Source organism: Tenebrio molitor, chromosome 9, assembly GCF_963966145.1.
Source record: "Tenebrio molitor chromosome 9, icTenMoli1.1, whole genome shotgun sequence".
Lineage (NCBI taxonomy): Eukaryota > Metazoa > Arthropoda > Insecta > Coleoptera > Tenebrionidae > Tenebrio > Tenebrio molitor.
In genome coordinates, this window is record NC_091054.1 from 3,263,962 (window position 1) to 3,285,367 (window position 21,406).

The window sequence follows — 21,406 nt, forward strand, 5'->3', positions numbered from 1 at the left end:
CGTTTTATAAAATATGATATACAGGGTGTATTTTTAAAATGTGCCGAAATTTTACCTACGAGGTTGTTTGACAACGTAGAAGACTCAAAGCAATTAAAAAAATTTGGGCACGTATTTCAAAAACACCCTGTATTTATAATAAGTAGAAAAACGCATTTGTGACGATAAAATGGAGTTAAAATACAAGTTTTTTATTACAGGAATAAATTCTGACTAAATTGATTTTTAATTTGCCGTACACAATCTCCCCCCAATCGTGTGGTAGTTTTTCGTTACTTTTGTTATAAATTCTCTTGAGACAAGCACACGAAAATTATCTTTCACATGGGTAATAGCCCGAGGTTTTCCTTGACCGGCACGACCGTTTATTTCTCTAAAGTGTTAGACCACACCAGAATTTGTTGTATCATTTGTTGGGACTCAAACTGCACAAGCCATTAAGTCTTGTCGAGATGGACTGCACGAATTTAACAAATTTACTGCACCCTCCTCAAAAATAAAATATCTGGTTAGTTAGTTGCAAAGATCTCTTCCATAAAATAATTCAGTAAAACGAAATAAAAACAAAGTTGCAAAGCTTTGTAATTCCAGATAAAACAAGCTATCGTAGAGGTGTTGGATTCTCTCGTGGGCTGTGGCCTTGGAAGTATGTGCGCGAGGGCGGAGCGACTACTTTACATGCAAATAGACGAGAGAGAGAGAGAGACGAAAGTAACGTAACGAATGACGATGTTTTCCGGTCGGTTTGTAGAGCCTACGCCTTCGTCGTTTGCAGATATGACTCATAGCCCATGAGAAAATCCAAGCCCTCTAACATGAATTCAGTTTCCGTTAGATTTTTTATAAAACGATTGCTCAACAGCTGAGCATTTTTGCTTGAATATATTTTTGTATAAATTAAAGATTTAATTGCTTGACCCATTTACAAAACAACAACTCCTCAGACCTTGATCATTCTACCGTGTCTTCAGTTTTTAACAAAGTGTAATGATGTCACACGATATTTCAATTAATTTAAAGTTCATTCATGTTGGATTTTCCTCGTCAAAGTCAAATTATTTAATTTTTTGGCAGTGTGACTTTTACTTCAATAATATGTTAGCTGTGTATGTCGCCAATGCGGGCTGATAAAGTAACCATGTCATGCGTAGACTGCAGAGGTTAGGTTGGGATAGGCATATTTCAGTTCTTGACTACATTTAATAAACGCAATTTTCAAATTACCTGTTAATGAAACCTTCATTTTTCTTTCCTCCATCGTAAAATTAACCAGGATTAGGATAGGAATAGAATTTTATGAAGAAATCTGTAACTTTATTTCACACGTCAAACTAACATTCAAAATTAAAAACGTCAAATCGCTCTAACACGATAATGTGAAAATTACTAGAAAAGGAGGTGCAGGTTTGCAACATGACAACAATTTGACAGGGAAAATCCAACGTGAATGAACTTTACAACAAGGAAAAATACTTAATTTCTTTGAAAGGAACAAAATTATTATAATGCAAGAATGTGTAAAAAAATAATGACTCGAGAGAGAGATAATCTCGAAGTAATTTGTAGTCATCAGTTATTTTTTTATCACTCGTAATTTACAGTTCTCTGAAGATGTCATTGAAGATATCATTAAAGTGTTACTCTTCCACGTTAACAATAATGACTCATCAATTTATCTTATTTGTAATCCTGAAAAATATTTTTTTAATTTTCTTTGAGATTTTTTCCGCCGGAGAAAATGTCTGCAAGGTTGAAGTTCCATACGTCAAATTTTAGGCCCAACTCTGTCAAATTCCTGTGTCAATTTGCAGGGGGAAGCCGACGGGAGCATTTGATTACCGTCAAATTTTTGACGTTCGCTCCGGTCTGGAGCGTTGCCGGAGTTTTCTCGGTTCCGGAAATGAAAACGCGTCCTTACAAGAACAAGACAAATGGAAAAGCGTAACTGTAAATACTATTATTATGATGGATGTCCCCCGTTGACAGGTCCATAAACTGAAAAGTAGGAGTGTTTAGGAACGTGGAAAGATACAAATGGTCGGGCACGTCATAAATTTTTATGAAGCCCTTTTCGGGACATAATAAGGATATTTATTCATTTTTCTTTCTCTTCTCACACGTGGATGTTTGTTGCAGGATTGCCCTCGATGCGAGACAGCCTGACTAATCCCGTACACGTATACGAGGGCGACGATGCCCTTATTACGTGCGTGGTTAGGGATATTGGGGAGAACACCATCATGTGGAAGAAGGAGGACAGGGAGAGGCACAGCACCAGAGTATTGACGGCTGTAGATAAGAGGGTTACTGCTGATAAGAGATTCGCTGTCTTGCACGATTCATGTAAGAATAATATTAAGGTCTTTCTGCGGCACCTGTCGAACCAGGCGACGAAAAGAACTCAATTCTCGTACAAAAATGACAGAGGGAGGGGCTCGAAGCCCAAAGATAAATCGCGAACTAACCGCTTTCCAGCGTACAGAAAAATTGAGTTCTTTTCCGATCCTGAAACTAATTTATTAAATCTGTAACCTCATTGTTACACCCACACTATAGTTTCCTCAATTTGGTTGTAGGTCGTAAAATTTTATTGCATAGTATGAGCGATTAACGGTTGGGTAACTATTTCTTTACTTTTGACACGGATCAGCTGTTCTAACCTCACTTTTTGCGTTTTGCTTAGATTGAGAAAACCTTTTCCGTGAACAAATTGAATTTTTTAATTTCCCTTCAAGAGTTTGATAGAATTTTCTCGATCTGAGTTATTGCAGCGGTTGCTACGGCGTAAATGCGCAAATCCAATATCGGCAATTTAGGGGAGCGTTGTTTACATTAGCCTCGATCTTCGACCGTTCTGCAAATACTCAAATTGATTTAATTTGTTATTTGTGCATTGAATATTGAACGGTTACCTCTGCGAGCCGGGTGAGGACCTTCAAGAGTCTAGCGATAACATCGCCCCCTAATACGATTATTTGCAAAGAGCGAGAAAGAGAGAAGAAAGTTGAGGGAATTGTATTAAAATCCTTTATATAAAATTTTCTACATGAAAAATTCTTATGGTCTAGTTTTCCAACGCAACCGGATATTGAATTTTCTATATGGATACAAATTTCCATTTATTTTACATTGTGGAGGTTCACCGTGACGTCACACTTTTAAATTGGCTAGCAAAATGTACTAGGATTCTAACGGAGAGATTCGGGAGGTGGTGGATATTGTCTCATTTAATTTTCATGGATACACACACGCCTTGAAGACGTCGACGGTATCATTACATAAGTATGAGAAATTTATTGATTTATACCCTCTTTTCACCCTCTATTTTGGGGCGAGGGAAACATGAAGCCCACGTTTTTATACTACCCAATTACCCTAAAAGATTCTTACAGTTTCAACTTCGAGAGCATCGCATTTATATTTATGATGAACAAAAACCTTAAGGTCATTCCAAACATAAAAGTGTCAAATTTTATGAAATGATAAATTCTCACACGCGGGTCTTTTCCATTTCGACCAAAAACGCTACCAAAACACAAACAAGAGGTGTGGCATCTTCAATGTTTGCTAAAAATAACATCTAATACATTTTCTCGTCAAGACCTGAGACGACAACTATTAGGAAATTGCTGGCAATAACTGGAAGCTACGTTTGTATGTTTTATGTCAAGTGATATTGGGTTAGTAAATTGTGCAGCGTCCTCTGGCTTTAATTACAAGAACTTCCTAGCGGTTATCTACCTTCATCTGTTCTCTGCACAGACCGCACTTTACTGATCACCAGAGCGGCACTTCGTGCAAGACTATTAGCTTATTTTGTGTTATTTATGCAAAGTTGGCGCATTTGTTAGTTCTCGTTGGGGCGGAATGACATGTCTGGCCTTGAAATGTCTGGATTCAGACTTGGGGCGTAATGTCAAAGAACGTCTGAAGGAAGTTTTTGCAAGGGTACAAGTAAATTTAACAAACACTCTCGTTATAAATATACAGGGTGTTTTTGAAAGTTGTGCAGACATTTTAACCACGAGCTACTGGCTTCATGTAGAACTCGGAAAAAATATTTAAAAAATTCTTTGTCAAAAAATAAATTGACATTGAGCTACAATTTTTGTTAATTGCTTTTAGTTTTCTACGTTGTCCTACAATCTGGTAGGTAAACTTTGGGCACATTTTAAAAATACACTCTTGTATAGAGGTGACAAATTCAAATTCCACGACCATCTGCGATCCTACATTCTTTTATAGACAGTCTATACTTTCAAGCCAATACGTTATTTGTTGTTTTCTTTTCTTTTCATTCTATTTTCCTACTTATTTTTCTTATTCTTTAATTTATAGTTCATTATTATTTTTTTGTAATCACCTTTTGTACTTTTTATTCGCCACATTTTTTGTCTAGTATTTTATACTTCATTTTTCATTCTCTTAAACTTTTACCCATTATTTATTGATTTCTTTCTTTTGTTGTTCTTCTTTGTTTCAATTGCTTGCAAAGACGAGAAAATGTAGAAAACGACAGAAAACGAGGAAAATGCTGATTTAAAGGCAACAGCAGTCTTAAACCTATTAAGGCGACAAGACACCTGGTGAATGGCGTGTCACACACCGGCCCATTGTACATTTATTCTTGTCAAATTCCATCCACCCTTAATGCTTCGAAGGTGTCTGAAACGTCGAGCCAGGATCTTTCCTTGAAAGGACAAAAATATCATTTGTCAATTTCCGGTGCAATAAAAAATATAAGTAAATTTATCATGCGGCGACAAGGTCCTTGTGCAAATTTCCCGAGGAAACGGTCAATTCCGCCGAGTGGGGTGCCCATCCGGAGCGATCTCTTACTTCTTCGGTCAAATTCAATCGTTTTAATCTCGAGAATCAATTTGTGGGTTATAAATTTCCGATTGAACTTTCTTCCCTGAAGTTTCAAATAATTGACTGTCGCAATTGGAACTTTTCAAAAGGTTTCAGATATTGCCTTTTACCGCCGAAAAGAGTAATGCTATCGTTCTTGCTCCTGGTCCGGCCAACCATAAACTTTTTAGCAACTTCCATCGATCCCGATTCGAATTTTGTTCCCGCCTGATTTAATCTCGTCAGAGCTGGGACCGAATTTTATTTTTTTGTTTTCGTCGATTATTGGTTATTTTAATTCTTTCGATGTAGAACAAGCACTTTGCATTTTTACGACTCCGCCGGCGGATTTTTATTAAAACCGCTGCCACACGGCAGCACACTTGAAACTTTTCCTCCCACTGTGGAAACTGACAAAGTCGTTATATTTTAGCGAAATGAAATAATGTCGGGGATTGGTTTTTGCGGGAACGACGGGGGCGAAAAAATATTCAATAAGTTAAGGAAGCGGCCATTTATAAGATCATTTAATGGGAGTAAATCGAACGCAATATAAATTCCACGGCGATTGGAATTCAGTTCGCTTATGAAGCGCCATATTACTAAAAGTTTTCAAATAAAAGGGCGGTGCGTAACGACATTAAGGAACAGGAAGGTACGAGGGTCCGGGCTACATTCATCCAGATCTCGTTTTACTTCCAAATCTATCAAATTTCTAACGTTCAATTCCGGCTAACAATCAGGACTGTGCTTCGTTATGCTCCGGTGATTTTTTAATTGGGCGCAAATCCCATTCTGTTTGATTGGTGACGTATCAGTTACCCGGAAGAAAGGGGCTCTCGCAGGATTTTAATGTCCGGATCGATGGCGACCACAGAACTGGGGACTCTGATCAAATGCCGAAGGAAATTGGGCGATTGTCATACTAATCCTCGTCCTTAGAGAGTTGTCTTACCGCAAGCAGCAATAAGAAGAAGATATTTTGCTTGCGCTGGATAATAATGATGCAAATCTAAACAACAGTTTTTCACTGATGAAGCCTGGTTTTCTGAGACAAGATATGTGAATTCACAAACCACGCGTATACAAGGTGTCTCAAAATTCGCGAATTACGAATTCAGAGCGTGATAGGCAAGAAGCCAGTGGAGCTCTAAAATACTTAGAAAAAATTTTTACAAAAATTTAAAATTTTTTTACTCCAAAGTAAAAATATTTTTCAAAAATTTTTATTACGTTATAATTTTCCACAATCATCTACACCATAAATAACAATAAACACTGAACTTTTCAGCCTGTATTTGAAGAAAACGCAGTTCAAAGAGTGCACCTTCAGACCAATGTATCTTTGTGGGGGGAGTCCCGATTTTTTTTTTATTTCCATACTTGGACTACTGAAGTGATCCCCTACAACGCTCTGAATTCAGAATTCGCGAATTTTGAGACACCCTGTATAAAGAACTGCTCATTTAATAATTTTTTAAAAGCACATCAATGAAAACCGAAATGGTATTTGTGCCAGAATATTATTCGACAAAAGTTGTGTTTCTATTTAGACCAAACTAGTAAATTCATTTAAAGCATCCATTACACTAATTGGAATAAACAGTTGGTAATTATTATTATTAAATTTCACCAAAACAACTAAACTAGTTAATTTGGGAAAATAAATATCTCTTCGTAACCTTTACAGAAATAATTTCCTGCTCGTTTTCATTTTTCACTTGATCCAGATTCGAATAAACACAGTTTTTAAGGGTCGCATTTATTCCCCTACAAATATGTTCTTAATTTCACATCTAGGGTCCCCGTGGTGGTAATATAGGCACATCGCTTGTAACTAATACACAACCATTCCAATAAAACTCCCCCATTTCGACGCCATTTTGATTTTATGGCGTCGTAAAATTTTAACAGCGCCACAGGTGAGTCTCTCGCCGTCTGGAACGCGCGCCTCCTGTTGGGCGCCAGTTTCGTTCCAATTCGGGCGCCGAAATGATACATCACTTCCTTCGACTCCCCAGGTCCGTATTGTTTTCGTCCCATTTATAAACCGATCGCTTTTATATAGAGACCCGCACACTGTTTTATGGAGCTTTAAAGCTGGATCCCCTCATTTCCAAGGCAAATTCGTCGAAGGCGGCCACTACTGTGGTGGGAAAACAAAATACATTTTTCCAAAAGCAACACTGAAGACAAACAGACTCAATGTTGTTCCTTGAAGTGATACAATTTGGCCAACAACGTCTACACACTGTGTAACAAGTTTTTTTTATATACAGGGTGTAGCAAAAATACATGTGTTAATTTTAACCAGTGAGAGAACTCGCCAATTTATGAAACTTTTCTCTATAACATTTTGCAAAATTCGCAATAGTTTTCAAGATTTTATGACATTTTTTTGACAAGGCTTCGTTAATAATTTTCCAAAATTTGTAGACATTTCTCGTAAAAAATGCATATAGAAAAAACGTTTTATTTAACAAGCTCTGCTATGTGTTAAAATTAAAACACATATTTCAGATACACCCTGTATATTATTTCCCAATTTCAATTAAATTTACTTTTTGAACTCTCGATGCTACGACGATCACTCATTAATATAATTTATTTTAAGACTCTAAATGTGATATATTGTTGCAGCCGCCTCGTCCGACGAGGCCGCCGACGTCCCTTCTGGCGGCGACGTCTGGGTCCTGGTGATAAAAAACGCCAAACCGGCCGATTCGGGGGTGTACGTGTGCGAGGTGAACAGCAACCCCATCGTGAGAAGCTTCCACAAGCTGAGCGGTCAGTTGGACGTTTTATCCTGAATTCAAACACTTTACCAGATTTATCGCTTCCGCAGTTTTATCGAAGGCCCTCCAGCCTCCCAACAACACGACGGATGCCTCCCAGTACGAGGAACAAAAACAGACGTTCAACAGCAGGAACCACAACTACACCGACTGCTGCATCGGCAAAAATGTGTCCTCGAACTGTCTGGGATTCTGCAACATACAGAGCATACTCGAAGGTAAATAGCGGCGGGACTAGTCGCAATCCTTGCGGACTGCCAATGCTGCAATCTCAAAGTCCAACACATCATAAAGTAGACTTGCTTTCACAAGTGTCGACAAACTTGTTATAAGTGTTGGATTTTCTCATGGGCTATGAGTCATATCGGGCTCCAGTAAGCGCTACAAACCGAGCGGAAAACATCGGCATTCGTTACGTTGATTTTTCATTGGTTTATCGCTCCGCCTTCGCGCAGATATTTCCAAGGTCACAGCCCATGAGAGAATCCAGTACTTGTTTACACGAATAGAGGTTTCTCATTAGTGTACTTTACGCACCGAATAAATGGAAGGTACCTGAATTTTTAATTTATTGCCAAAACAGTTTACAACTTATCCCCACCGGTAGAGAAGGCAAAGTTTATCTGAAATTAGCTCACAAACTGGCATTTTACGGCAATCCTCTGGACCGTATTCTCACATTTCTGGATATTAAAATGATTGTCTTGAAATGTACATAAAATTTTATCGCTGACTTGTTTACTTTTATGTTGTGTAAGTCTGAGGAAGTTAAATTTTAATTAGAAAAATTGTTTTCTTAAAAACTAAATTACTTACGCATTCCTCGTGAAAATAGGTTATTTTCTGCAACGGAAGAGGAAGTATCCAGTTATTAAAATACTTGCGAATAGACTTACTGAATGTGGAGTGGAGGGAGCACCGTATCAACTTCCAAACTAATATAAAAGTCTATTCTACCGTATAAAAATGTACCAACAGATGTTTACCTTTACGGAAGAACGCAATATTTCAATCAATGGAAATTAAGGAAATTAGATATGTCCAACAGTTATCACTTATCAAAAAAAGGAATACATTCCGACATACCTAGAAGATATTGCGCCGTCAATTGTGATTTTTTAAAGCGTAGATTAATTGGAGCGTGTTGACAGCTAACCTAAAATTTAGAGCCAAAACATGCTTTCTTTTTTTCTTTCTTTGCAATGTTTTACATTAAAAATAGAATATCTTAACGATTCCTATTGTCGAAGCAAATAGCTAAGGGCACCCTTTGCTGAAAACAAACATGTTCAATTAAAAATAAACGGCGGGAAATTCAAACTTTACACTGTTCTAAACGGTTTAATTTTTCCAACTGGGAAGTGTTAAACACATTTTTTTTTCTTGTTATACGATAAGACTCTTGAGCCTGGAAGAAAAGAAATCAAATCCTTTTTAATCGATATCTCGTTGTAGGTAGTACCGGCCAAGACCCGGAGAACTGCGAAGTAGACTTCCCCTCGATCGTCCGCTGCATGGCCGACGGTCGCAACCACGTCCCTTGTTGCATCCAGGAGAGAGTCCCTGACATCTGCCAGGACGTCTGCCGCGGCGAGTACACCGCCATCACCGACAACATCAAGACCCACTTCTCTTGCTCCTCCTACACCGAGCAAACCCTGGCTTGCATCGTCGAAGGCATCGGTAACGCTTCCGACACTCCCCTTTTACCAAATCTTCACTCTCTTGATTCGCAGAGCTGCTGCCCAGCCCTCCACAAACCGTGGAGGTCGAGGCCCTCACCGAGAAATCGCTCAAGGTGTCTTGGTCATTCCCGATGTCCAACTCCGAGAGCGTCACCAACTACGCCATCAACGTGACGTCGTTGCGGTCCTTCGACGAGCACCTGCTCGAGAGCGTCTCCACACCCAAGCCGACCATCACCGCCCACACCATCCAAGTCAAGGTCCCACCTTCGGAGAACAGTACGACCTTGAACAACCTCAACCCGTTCACGATGTACGAGGTTACGGTGACAGCTGTCAACACCCACGGATCCAGTCTGCCGAGCTACAGCGTGCGATCCTTGACTTTGACTCCTGGAAATATGAAAACGACGAAAGTGGGAGAAGCTCCACAACTCCCGGATATCAAGAGTTGCTGCGCCAGGAAGGGGATCGCTCACAAGACTTGCGTGAACAAGTTGTGCGATCCAGCTCTGGCCGATACTGCGGAGATTACCGATTTGATGATTTGCGCCCCTTGGGCCACGGATACTTTCAGCTGTCTGACAAATGGACTTGACCACACGCCTTGCTGCAAAGCTCGAGGGTTGCCGGAGTTGTGTCAACAGTTGTGCACAGGAAATGTCTCCAGTATCGATTTCAACTACTTCAAGTGTCTTCGGTACATGGGGGAGTACACTAATTGTCTTCTCCAAGGCTACGGAGTACTCCCAAGCGCTCCCACTCAAGTGCACATCACTAACGTCGAAACCGAGTTCGCTATTGTTCATTGGTCGCCTCCCAAGACTCTCGGAGATACGGTACTGCACTACAACGTCCACTACAGGAGTGTCGCCACTTACGACAACGACTACAAAGCTGTTCCAAAGGTGCAAAGTCCGTACATTTTGGAGGACTTGGAGAGCGACACCGACTACGAGGTCTACGTGGAGGCGGTCAACACCCACGGTGTAGGAATGCCAAGCAGTCGCATCACTTTCCGAACAGAAAGCAAAGTGAGTCCCCCACGAAATCCCGTTTTTCCTCATTACTCAAAAATTTCTAGATCGTCGAAGAAAAAATCGAAGAAGCTGCCGCGTACAACGTGACGGCTTGCTGCGTCGATGCTGAGCTCAGCAGCGTGTGTCTTCCTCTCTGTTCGTACAACGCCAACATGAGCGACATCAAGCTCTTGGCGGGGGTTTGCGGAGCCGAGTTCCACAAGCTGCTGCGTTGCGGTGCCGGAGGTCGCAACCACGGGACTTGCTGCAGCCGACGCGGTGTCCCACCAGCGTGTCTTTCCCTGTGCTCGGGAGTCATAGTCGACTCTCTCCTAGTCACCGCAACGACTTGCGTACCCTACATTGGAAACATCGCCCAATGCTTCGAAGAGGGCACGGGACGCCTTCCTGGACCCATTTCGGAACTCCACGCGACCGTAGTCGACGAACACTCGGTACTGCTCGAGTGGGAACCATCAAGCGAAGGTGTGAACGTGACAGACTACGTGGTGCACTACCAGAAAGTCGACAACACCTCGATGCACGAGACTCTATTGAAACTAGACAACGTGAGTAGTACTAGATTTTTTTCCAGTTTTTAGTACCGCGTTGGTTGTAGCAAGTCAACGTGACCGGAACCACCACTACTCTCACTGGTTTGGAAACCGACTCGACGTACCATATATTTGTGGTGTCGCGGAACCAAGAAGGTACTTCACTACCTTCGTCGATCATTGTTATCAAACTGACAAAATCAGGTACTTGGTAGAAATGTTTTGTGGTTTGTGGTTTGACAGTTTTTTGGTTAGATGGACAATGGGTGAAAGCTGTCACTTCGCCTCCACACTCTCTCGCCGTCGCTGCTCACAGCGCCACCTGGGTCACAATTTCGTGGCAACCTCCTGAATTCAGTCACCCGTCCGAGCAAATCACCTACCAGCTCTACCACAAATCTACCGCGGAAGAGAAGTACCACATTATCAACGTCACTCTCACGTCGCACATGATCACCAATCTTAATCCCAACACTCAGTACATTATCTACGTCACGGCGATCACAGAAAAGGGTGCTAGTATGCCTTCGGAGACCCTTATAGCTTGGACTGATCCCGCGTATCCTGCTTTCGTCGAGGTAAGTTCTGTTTTGTCTTGAAGCGTCACTGCAATCACTGTTTTAGCCTCCAACGGTGCATCCCATCAATTTGGTGATAGAAGGAAGCAGCATGACCATATTGTGTATTGCTATGGGTACTCCCATGCCCACAATATCGCTGTACATCTCAGGAAGACTAGTACGACAGGATACCACGAGGCATATGGTGACTGTTATCCATAACGTGACGAGGGATATGGATCAGATATCTTGTTATGCTGATAATGGTTATGGTACTCCGATGCAAGCATCCAGGAAGATTACGATCAGTCGTAAGTGTTCGGGGGGGTTTCGCAAGCCTAAAGGCATTCTTCGGAGGTTAACGAGAGCGCTGTAAATGCGCCTGGATGATACGAGTATTTAAGTAAAAAATAGGAAAGAATAAAGATGGATTCTTCTGATTGGTTCTTTGATTTGTGTCGTGGAATAAAATTTCATTGTATTTTTTTTACGTAGATCCTCCTCACATCCAAGCAAGCGGCATAACAATGGCGGCCCTCGGCGACTCCGTCACGCTGGAATGCAAAGTAGACGCCCAGCCGGAGCCCAAGATGATCTTCTGGAAGAACCACCAAGAGCGCACTCCCGTGATCCAAGGGGGTAAATACGACATCACCACCATGCCCATGAAAGACGAAGAAGATAAATACGTGATGCACTTGACCATCAAGCAGATCACCGACATGGACGTGGGCGACTACTTCTGTCACGCGGAGAACGCGTTCGGCAGCGCAACGCAAGCCGTATCCGTCCGCATAAGAAACGTGGCCGCAACGCATAACGTGACGCAGTGTTGCATCGAGCAAAACGTGACGTCATCGTGCATGGACGCCTGCTCCTTCTATCTAGACATGGACGCCGTGATCGACAAGCCCGAGTGCATCAACGACTTCGACAAATTGATGAAGTGCGCAGCGGATGGGTCCGACCACAGGTCCTGCTGCACCCAATGGGGAGTCCCCAGGAGGTGTCTGGATTGGTGCAGAGGCGAACCCATTCTCAACAGCAAGATTTGCGTCTTGTCGTACACCAAACAGATAATGAGTTGCTTCCACGAAGGGCGCGAGAAGCTTCCAGGACCTCCACAGAATGTCCGAGTGGAGTATATCGACTCCCACTCGGTGAACATCCTGTGGGATCCCCCTATCAAGAACCCCCACACCGTCGAGATGTACAGAGTGTTCTGGAGACTAATCGACTCTCAGGGAAAGTCCGGCCAAAAGGGAGACACCTCAGAGACTCACTTGAAGATCAGCGACTTAAAAGATGGCGCCTCTTACGAGTGTGTGGTCAAGGCTGGAAACAGCAAAGGCACGTCGACTCTCACCGAACCCGTCAAATTCACGGTGGGTGAGAAGTACATAACGTCGGCGGCCAGTCACAGCGAGGACGGGGGTCACGTGGGAGTGGCCATAGCAGTGGTATTGGCGCTGGTCGTGGTGGCGGCCATTGTGGTCGCTGCGATTTGGTTCATGCGGACTAAGAAGATGCTTGGGGTGAAGAACTCCAACGGGGTAGCCTTCGAGAATCCGAGTTATCTGCGAGAAGTCAACATGGACCACATCCAGGTGGGTCACAATTCAATCGTATTCTCAATATAATACGTACACTCGGCTCAACAACTCTACACACTGGTGTACTTATTGTTTTCAGGTGCCTCAGGGTCAGGGAGACGCCGCCACCGTGTCGAACGGCGCCGCCAACGGCATCTCCGTTTCGTCCGCGTCCGGAGTGCAAGGATGGAAAAACGAAGCCCTCCACGTACCTGCCGCGACCGAAGTGAACCCCACCCTCTACGAGGAACTGAAATTGGGCCAAGATGGCGCCGGCTTCAAGCGACTTAAGCCCTAGTATGAGGCCAGAGCAGGGGACGAGTCCAGGTTTTAGAGAATTCGGTCACGTTTTTGTGATATAGTAATAAAAAAATAATAGTGAAATACTCGTACCACCAGCAGGTATTTTGCTCGAATACCTCATGTCTTAGCATAACATTATTTTTCTCTCCTAGTTGATAAGGTTGTAAAATGTGATTGAGGATAGGTCGGGAGGGGGAGATTTGTACAATTTCTTAGTTATTGTTAGTGAAAACGACAAAAAAAAAGATGTAAAATAGAAAAAATTTTGTAAATGCACTTTTAGATTGTAAAATAGCTAAAAACCAGTCCAAATATTTGTATTACTGCTAGAATAATATCTAATCGTTAATAATATCTACATGACTGAATGTGTAGTAAACGTTCAATCACAGCGAGTTGGTTGCATAAGCACCGGGCGCGTCCAGTGATATTTGACATTCCGAAATTATTAACTCCGTCAATGTTTTGTTTCTCTGATCAAGGAACTTGGTCTTAATGTAGAATCATCAACATCAGCACGCACGAATTATGGGAAAAAATAAAATAAACAGTAAACGTTAAAATAAGATAGTCTCTAGTCTTATGTAATTTAATTGTTATGTAATAGAGATAAAGCCATGTTTCTTGATTATCATAGGTGTTATTATTGCTGATGAATGAGGAAGAGAGGATCTAATATGTTTAAAAAACACGTATTGTGCCTTTTTCACAAATCTTGTAAGGATATCTGGTTTTAAAATGATGTGTAGAGATTTTTAGATATTTCTTTGTACATAATTTTTAAGGATTTGTAAAAATAATAAGATGTCTCAAATAGTGAAGGCAATAGAACTAAAATATAACATCCCAAAGAGATTCTTACTTTTATTAACCCGTCTCAAACTTTCAAAGGAATAACCAATGTTGTTCTAAAATGAAAAAACTTAAAAAAATGAATTCAGCAAAATATTTCATAATAAGAAAAAATATTTTTAATTTTTTAGCATCTACAAGGTGATTCACGAGTAATAATGAACCCGACAGAATTGAAAATGCAACCCACAATACATTTGGAGCGTAAATCTGGATCAGCGTAAAGTTGGATATGGATCCAGCTTTACCTTCCAAATGTATTGTGGGTTGCATTTTCAATTCCGTCAGGGTCATTATTGCTCGTGAATGACCTTGTATAATAGAATCGTAAGAGAAACTATAATGTGGAGCGAATTGAAGAGAATTTTATTGCGACAAAAAGTATGATATGTAGTTAAATAGTTACTTTTTATTTTCATAATTCTCTCTTTATAGGTACAACGCTTTTCAATTTTTTTAAACCTGTGAAGATTAGTAAAGCATTGAGTAATTTACAGACGCGACTAAAAGGAAGACATGAAAATAAGCCGCAGGCGTAGGGGCTTAAGATTATTAAAATCATCAAGGATGAAAGTTACTCATGCTAATTATTACAAGCAGTGAATTACAGAAATGGTTATCCTGCTTTATGTGTTGTAAACAATATCCAGTAGATGGTGCTTCATGCTATCAAGGAAGAAGACGCTTAAGTATACACATATTTAAATTAAGTCATTTATAAAGTATGTTTATAACAATTTTAGCAAAGAAGTGAAAATCTAGAATGAATCTAAATAATAATTAAAACGTATCGATGTGTATCTACTTTGTTACTGGACAAAATCCAAAAAGCAATAGGTACAAATTATCAGTAATGTATTAATACTTGTTAAATTTTAATTAGTGTCTTTTTTATATTTTCCCCAGTCCATAAAAGTTTTGGACCTGTTTTGCAAAAGATCTAATTTATTATTAATTTAAAAAAATATTAAAAATAATAAACTAGATAATGAAACCCATGTCCATATCTTGCTGTTCATAAACTTGCTTCTCCATTCCACTCTTTATTTTCTCGTTTTCTACTTACATCATCTAAATCCACCCACATAACCTCACAATCTACTTTAAATCGCTTTTTGTGTTCAGCTTCATTTATTCCTATTAGATAACGATTTAAACTTCGACGTAGGTGTTGATAAAGTTTTTGCCAATTATATAAATTTTTGTTGTCCAATTTTTGGCAAATGGCATGTTACTGGCATCGTTATAATCATTAAGGAAGGCATTTCCAATCGCCATTCACACCGAAATGGTTTTATTCGAAAAACTCGTCCCATTTCGAAAAAGACGAAACAAGTTTATAATTTTGGAAGTCGATGAATATATAAATAAATAAATGATTATCCACAATCTACAGATAATTTTATCGTGATCACTGACACAATAATTCTTGTCTCGAAACTGCAATCCCTGCAATAAAATAAATTAATTTTAATTTTTCACTTTCTCCAAAAAAAAAGGAAAAAAGTTAAGACCATTCTACGTGGAAACATATTTTTTATTAAATTTTTGTTGACAAATATACCGTCGAGAGATTTTGTTTTCAAATGTAACTCTTGTAATTGTGTATGCTTCCAAAAATTTAACATATACATGGTGATCTTGAAAAGTACGAATAAAATTCAGATATTGGTTGCAAACCTCACACAATGACACATTTCAAAGATTAAAAAATTACATCACGTCTACTTTTTCCAAAAAAAAAATTGAAACAATAATTGTAAAAAAATTATTTTTGAGTTTTCGCCTGATATTTCTCAGTGAAAAAAAATTGATTGGTTCCTGTGCACCCTTGACTCCCCAAACAACAATGTCAATTTTTTTTTGCTCTTTTAACACCACCTGTTGCGCCCCGTCACGCCATCGGTTGGCTCTCACCCTCTTGATGGTCCGAAAATTCGGTCGTTCCGCCCCTGTAACCACCGTTCAACAGGTGTCCGTCGATTTCCGGCTCTAGTCGAGGAAACTCGGACACTCCTAGACCAGGCATCGCCGGTGCATTTTCCTCTTCCATCCAGTGATGCTCCGTCCGTTTGACATTTCGCTGCTCACACGCTAGCGCAGAGTAGAGAGCGACGATCACGTGCGTCGTTGCGTATACAGTGCGTCCCGAATAAAATTCTTTTTTCCGGAAAAGTGTGTCCCAGTGCGTGCGCCCGCCATCTCCAAAAGTCATTCGGTACGTATTTTTGTAATAATCGCGCAAAATACCAGCGGAGCGCGGATTTGTTCCAGTCGCGATTTTCGATAACGGCGCCGGATTTTTTTGATCGGTGCGTTTTTTTCAGAGGTCGCGGCATGATTTCATAATGTGAAGCTTACCGGCGAAATGCCTCACACGATCTTACGGCCCCATCATCCCGTCAATGGTTATGCCCATCATTACACCCAGAATGGACATGTCAAGAGTAATGGGCACGGTGGTGAGTGCATTGTTGGTTTCTTTTGTACGGAAGTCGTGACCCACTTTGTGGGACTCCGGGTCGGTGGATGTTTTCTTATCATTATTATTATTTTTTATTTTATTTTGCCTCGTCGGATGATTAAGGCGCATTCACATGACGGTTAATTATCAACAATAGCGCGAGCAACGATAATCAAGGTCTTGAGTAATGAGGGACGATGTATGATTGCGTCTGAAGAGGGCTTAATAACACTCCAAATCATTATTATTTTTTAAACAATGTGCAATTACGTACAGTCAAGTTCATGAATGACGCGCCGACTGTCACAGTTATGGACGACGCCGTTTAGGGACAACAATTACGCTGACAGTTGTAACAGTCATTGAATTGGCACTTTTGAATGAAACCGTTTTGCGCTAACAGGTTCTCCAAAGAATTAAAATGCTAATTTATTTAATTCATTTAATTAATGAAGATATGTAGCAGTTTGGCAAGGTGGAAGCCAAGGCCGGTCTTTTTTATCTGGAATTATTTTAACATTTGCACATTGTAGTGGCCAAGTCGCGAACATTTATCTGACTGAAGAATTTTCCATTTGACATTCTCTGTATTGTACAGGATTATTTAACGTTTCAGGTTTACGACGACGTAAATCTCGATGTATAAACACCGTTCGGTGTAGCTTTTCACGTTTTAGTATTCTGAAAATGTGCGAAAGTGTAAATTCAAGAAAAGAATTTCGCATTCTTCGCTTTATCGAGTAACGGTGCTTCAATGGAACATTTTTATTTAAACTATAATGTTTAAAGCGTGTCGCCGGAAACTGACTCTTTCTACTCAATCAAAGGTCGCTGTGAATTTGTTTTCGATCAATGTGATCAACACAAAAAGAAATGAGGAGAGCGGCGGCGGTGGAAAACAAAACTCTTGAAAGCAAAGCTTCCTCATCTTCCAAACTTGGGTGCTTTGTTGAACCTTGCTTTCACAATCCCAGGTTCGCTGCTGGTGACCCTGGGTAGACTGCACTACCCTAACATTCGCCAATCGGGGTTGTTGAACAACCTAGGCGTCAGTTGAAGAAGAAAAAACTCCAACCGAGACACCTTGGCGGCAGCGGGATTCGAACCCACTACCTCCCGACTGGCAATCGAGCGCGCAAGGGACTGAGCTACAAGGGTCGGTCACAACAGCTCTATTTTAAGCATTATTGATGTTAGTTGTTACTTCTATTTGGTTTTATGTCTTTTAAAGACCATTTAGCGAGCTACTGTTGCTGTTGTTATTTATAGAGAACAAAAAAAAAAAGAAAAAAAAAGACGTAGATGAGTTAGTTGAAGTCTTGCATATTTTCTTGACATTTCAGTCTGTTGACACCGCATAATGAGTTCACCCGAGATCGGAAAGAGCCTTTAATATCAGATTTTATCTGAGCAATTTGAGATATGCTGGCAAAACAATCTCCCACATCCTGTCCTTTCAAGCCGAAAATTTTTTCATCTTCCTCCGACCATCAACTTTTTATCAATCGAATCTTTTCGGGTACCTCGGAATGAAGACAGTCAACAATCGATCACGATTAATATTTCAATTATGCTTTAATGACGTCTGCAATCTTCCCATCGCTGTAGCACAAACGCCGTCCTTGACGCAACTCCTTCGGCGTCGATAATGAAGGTGATGACCCGCCATTTTTCCGATCGACCTTGACACAAATTCAATCAAAGCAAGCCGAGAACAATCGCCACATGTGACACTCTTCTTGCTCGTCCTTCCGGAACGGAGAAGCTCCAGTCGGGTGCAAAAAGCGGGTTCGCCCGGATTAAGCCGAGTTCGTTGACGTTTTCCGATCGTCGGCGGAAAATCGCCCAAAAGAATTAATTAACATGTCGAGGGGCAATTATGTCGAGCGGATCATAACAATCATGGCCAATAAAGAACCGAGAACGTGACGGTTCCGCCGGTCGAAAAGCCCGCCAAAAAACCTTCATTAATAATTACAATATAAATAAACACACGCGTTACGTCTACAAGGTTGTTATTTAATAATAATAATAATAATAATAGCGCACTAATAAATCATCGCGGTGGATATTACACGGCTAAAATTAAATTTCGGCTTACGAAATTTAATGTAATTATGATTTATGGACGAAGAATGTATTATTTGCCGATAAATTATCGTGGTACCAGTGCTGCCCTCCTACTGGTTCGCTGTTCGCGGAGGATTTTATAATAACAAATTTATTTCCAGTCGAATTGGAAATAATATAAAATTAATAAAGAAACCAAGGACAACTCTAGTAAAAGTTGTAAAATGTCGATTTGGAGAACCATATTTGACTTCCACGCTCCAAAAAAAAAAAAAAAGCTTTGAGAGTGGAATTTAGCGCAAAATTAATATGTCTTACGGACTGCGAACATTTTGCATAAAGAAAAATTCAAATCTGTGGATTTTTGCAAAAGTTAGCGTCAACAAAAAAAATGACAAAATATTTTTCCAAAATCACTGATTTCGTTGACATCAAAATGTGTATCAAAAACTTTATGAGCGGCTGTGAAAAGCAAAAGCGTCGAAAACGTGTGGCGCAGCTTGCCCCACAATCATTGAACTGTCACAAACGTCATCAGTCGTTACAATGATTTGGTTCATAAAATTTTATTCTTTCATGGTATTCACTCCTGAACAAAGATATTTATGTCTTGTTTTTGCAAAAGGCACCAAGATTAAAATGGACCGTGGGTGTATTCAATTCATTTTCAAGAAGTCAGAGAAAGATTCCCAAATGTTGTTGCTCCTTTTAAACAATTTTCAACTCCTTGAACCGTACGGTCAACCTGTTTCTGGAAAGTGAAGACTATTGGGAACTTAAGCAGGTTTTTATGACGTACTAATACTTTTATGAGGGTTGGAACGGTTGGGACAGCCCATTGCTGTCGGCCGTGAAGGTTCAGAAATGGGTCGTATTTAAATATTTCTTACTGAGGCTCTCCAAAGAATTTCTGCTCTGCAATTTTTGGCGAAATAATAAAAAATAAGTCGCACCCATCAGGATTGTCATAATATTGGTAATAATAATTTGATAATTATTCGTCTAGGTCCTGATGGATTTCTAGAATGATTTATCAGGATAGATGGAATTCTGATCCAGAATCAACAAGTTCAAATTGAAAAGCACAAAGATTTGTCACTTACACGAAAATTTTTTGCAACCCCTTCGGTGGGAAAAACTTGACAACGGTTTTTAGGAATTTTTATTTAGTGCTTTTGCTTGATTGTTTGCTTAGTTCAGAAAGTGTAATAAAGGAGTATTGTGGTAAAGTGTACTACAGGGTGATTATGAAATAAATTTGGAAAAAAATGTGGAGTATCCTTGACACAAATTAATTCTGCGTAAATGACTTTTGGAGGTGAAATCAAAAGGACGGAATTACCCTATATTCTTGTATTTTCAACGCCTATATTAACTCAGCAGCGTACTAGCAATTCTGACCAAATTTTCAATCATTTGTATCTCGAAAACGAAAAAACTTTTATAAGATGTTTTTTTTGTCTATCATCTCATCATCGCCAATTACCGGTTTTTTTTCCAAACTTATTTCAGAATCACCCTTTATACTATCAAAGGAAAAGAAAGTGTTCAGATCCTTGTGACGGAAAGCTTAACTAAAGAGATGAACAGGGAACTTTTAGAAAAGGAATTTCCAGATCAGAAGAAAGCGTTGCTGATGATGATTTCTCATTTTATTTTTTCGTTTTTCTTTTGTACAGTTCTTTTATTCAGTTCTGCTTTATGATGAAAAAATGAAACAAATCAAAGGCATTGTCTTTTCAAAAGTATTACCTGGCTAGAATGAGAAAAAAGTGTTTAAATTTTTCTAATTTTTTGCATCTACTATATCAAGTAATTTGGATTTTTTGAACGCTCGTTACTTTTGAATAAGCGCAAAATGACTTTTTTTGAGATTTTTTTCAAATAATTTAAATTACGTAGGAAAAATTATGAAATTAGAATTAAAACTCTTTCAAACGGTTTGTATAGAACAAACAAATAGTGTAAATGTCGGATGGTTTACAACATTTATAATATATGGTAAGCTCCTTAAACAAGATAATAAAAATACGAATCTGTATTTATGAGATCATCACCAGAAGCTAAGAGATTTAGATCTGTTTGGAAATAAGTTTATTAAAATGAAACATTAATTTTCTAGTCATTTGTAAAACAAAATCTTGTTGTTTGTTGTGAGTGTTGTGACACGTGCCTTTCTTAAATCTGTTCAGAATCGATTCTCAAAGCGTCTTTGTGTAAGTATTACGGTTAGTAAAAAAACAATAATTAATCGCCTTAAGCCATTAACAATGAATCATTTATTTGCATCTATTCTTGTAGTAATTTATTCAATTTAACGTATGAATGGGATGATACCGTCGTTAATTACCCCGATAGCATCTGCTAACGACGATTGCTTTAACATTGAAGCTTCCTTACCAGCAACAATAAAAATTCGTCCTTTACAAGGACCGATAGCGATCTGCACAAATCGCTTCGAACAAAGCTGCGAGAAGAGAAAGCTTCCAATTTTTGATTGATAGTTTCCTTGATTTTATCAATTAATCTCGCTTATTAAAGCCGGTACGGGGCCAGCTCGCCCAACTCCTCCCGAACCATCCACTTGTTCCGTGAAGTGTATTAATCAAAACGTCAAGATGACAACTGTTAAATAAACCTCGACTTTGGGTAAACTCCTAG

At 39.7% G+C, this 21,406-nt stretch overlaps 2 protein-coding genes across 3 annotated transcripts in view; both read left to right on the forward strand.

Annotated features, from left to right (window-relative positions):
• LOC138137971 (Ig-like and fibronectin type-III domain-containing protein 1) overlaps positions 1–14,214 on the forward strand; it is a 95,613-nt gene extending 81,399 nt beyond the window's left edge. The window contains exons 5-15 of the mRNA XM_069057598.1: positions 2,137–2,343; positions 7,492–7,638; positions 7,697–7,864; positions 9,102–9,329; positions 9,383–10,365; positions 10,416–10,919; positions 10,970–11,108; positions 11,160–11,482; positions 11,529–11,775; positions 11,960–13,071; positions 13,157–14,214. Of these exons, the coding sequence (XP_068913699.1) occupies positions 2,137–2,343; positions 7,492–7,638; positions 7,697–7,864; positions 9,102–9,329; positions 9,383–10,365; positions 10,416–10,919; positions 10,970–11,108; positions 11,160–11,482; positions 11,529–11,775; positions 11,960–13,071; positions 13,157–13,354 (4,256 nt within the window). The 3' untranslated portion in view covers positions 13,355–14,214. The remainder of the gene's footprint in view (positions 1–2,136; positions 2,344–7,491; positions 7,639–7,696; positions 7,865–9,101; positions 9,330–9,382; positions 10,366–10,415; positions 10,920–10,969; positions 11,109–11,159; positions 11,483–11,528; positions 11,776–11,959; positions 13,072–13,156) is intronic.
• Positions 14,215–16,249: 2,035 nt separating this feature from the next.
• Positions 16,250–21,406, forward strand: part of LOC138138202 (calpain-9-like) — a 48,907-nt gene continuing 43,750 nt past the window's right edge. Inside the window, exons 1-2 of one of the 2 annotated variants that reach the window (XM_069057992.1) lie at positions 16,250–16,429; positions 16,539–16,673. In XM_069057992.1, coding sequence (XP_068914093.1) covers positions 16,580–16,673 — 94 coding nt within the window. In that variant the 5' untranslated portion in view covers positions 16,250–16,429; positions 16,539–16,579. Of the gene's footprint in view, positions 16,430–16,538; positions 16,674–21,406 lie in introns of those variants that run through there. The other variant, XM_069057993.1, reaches the window with a different exon arrangement.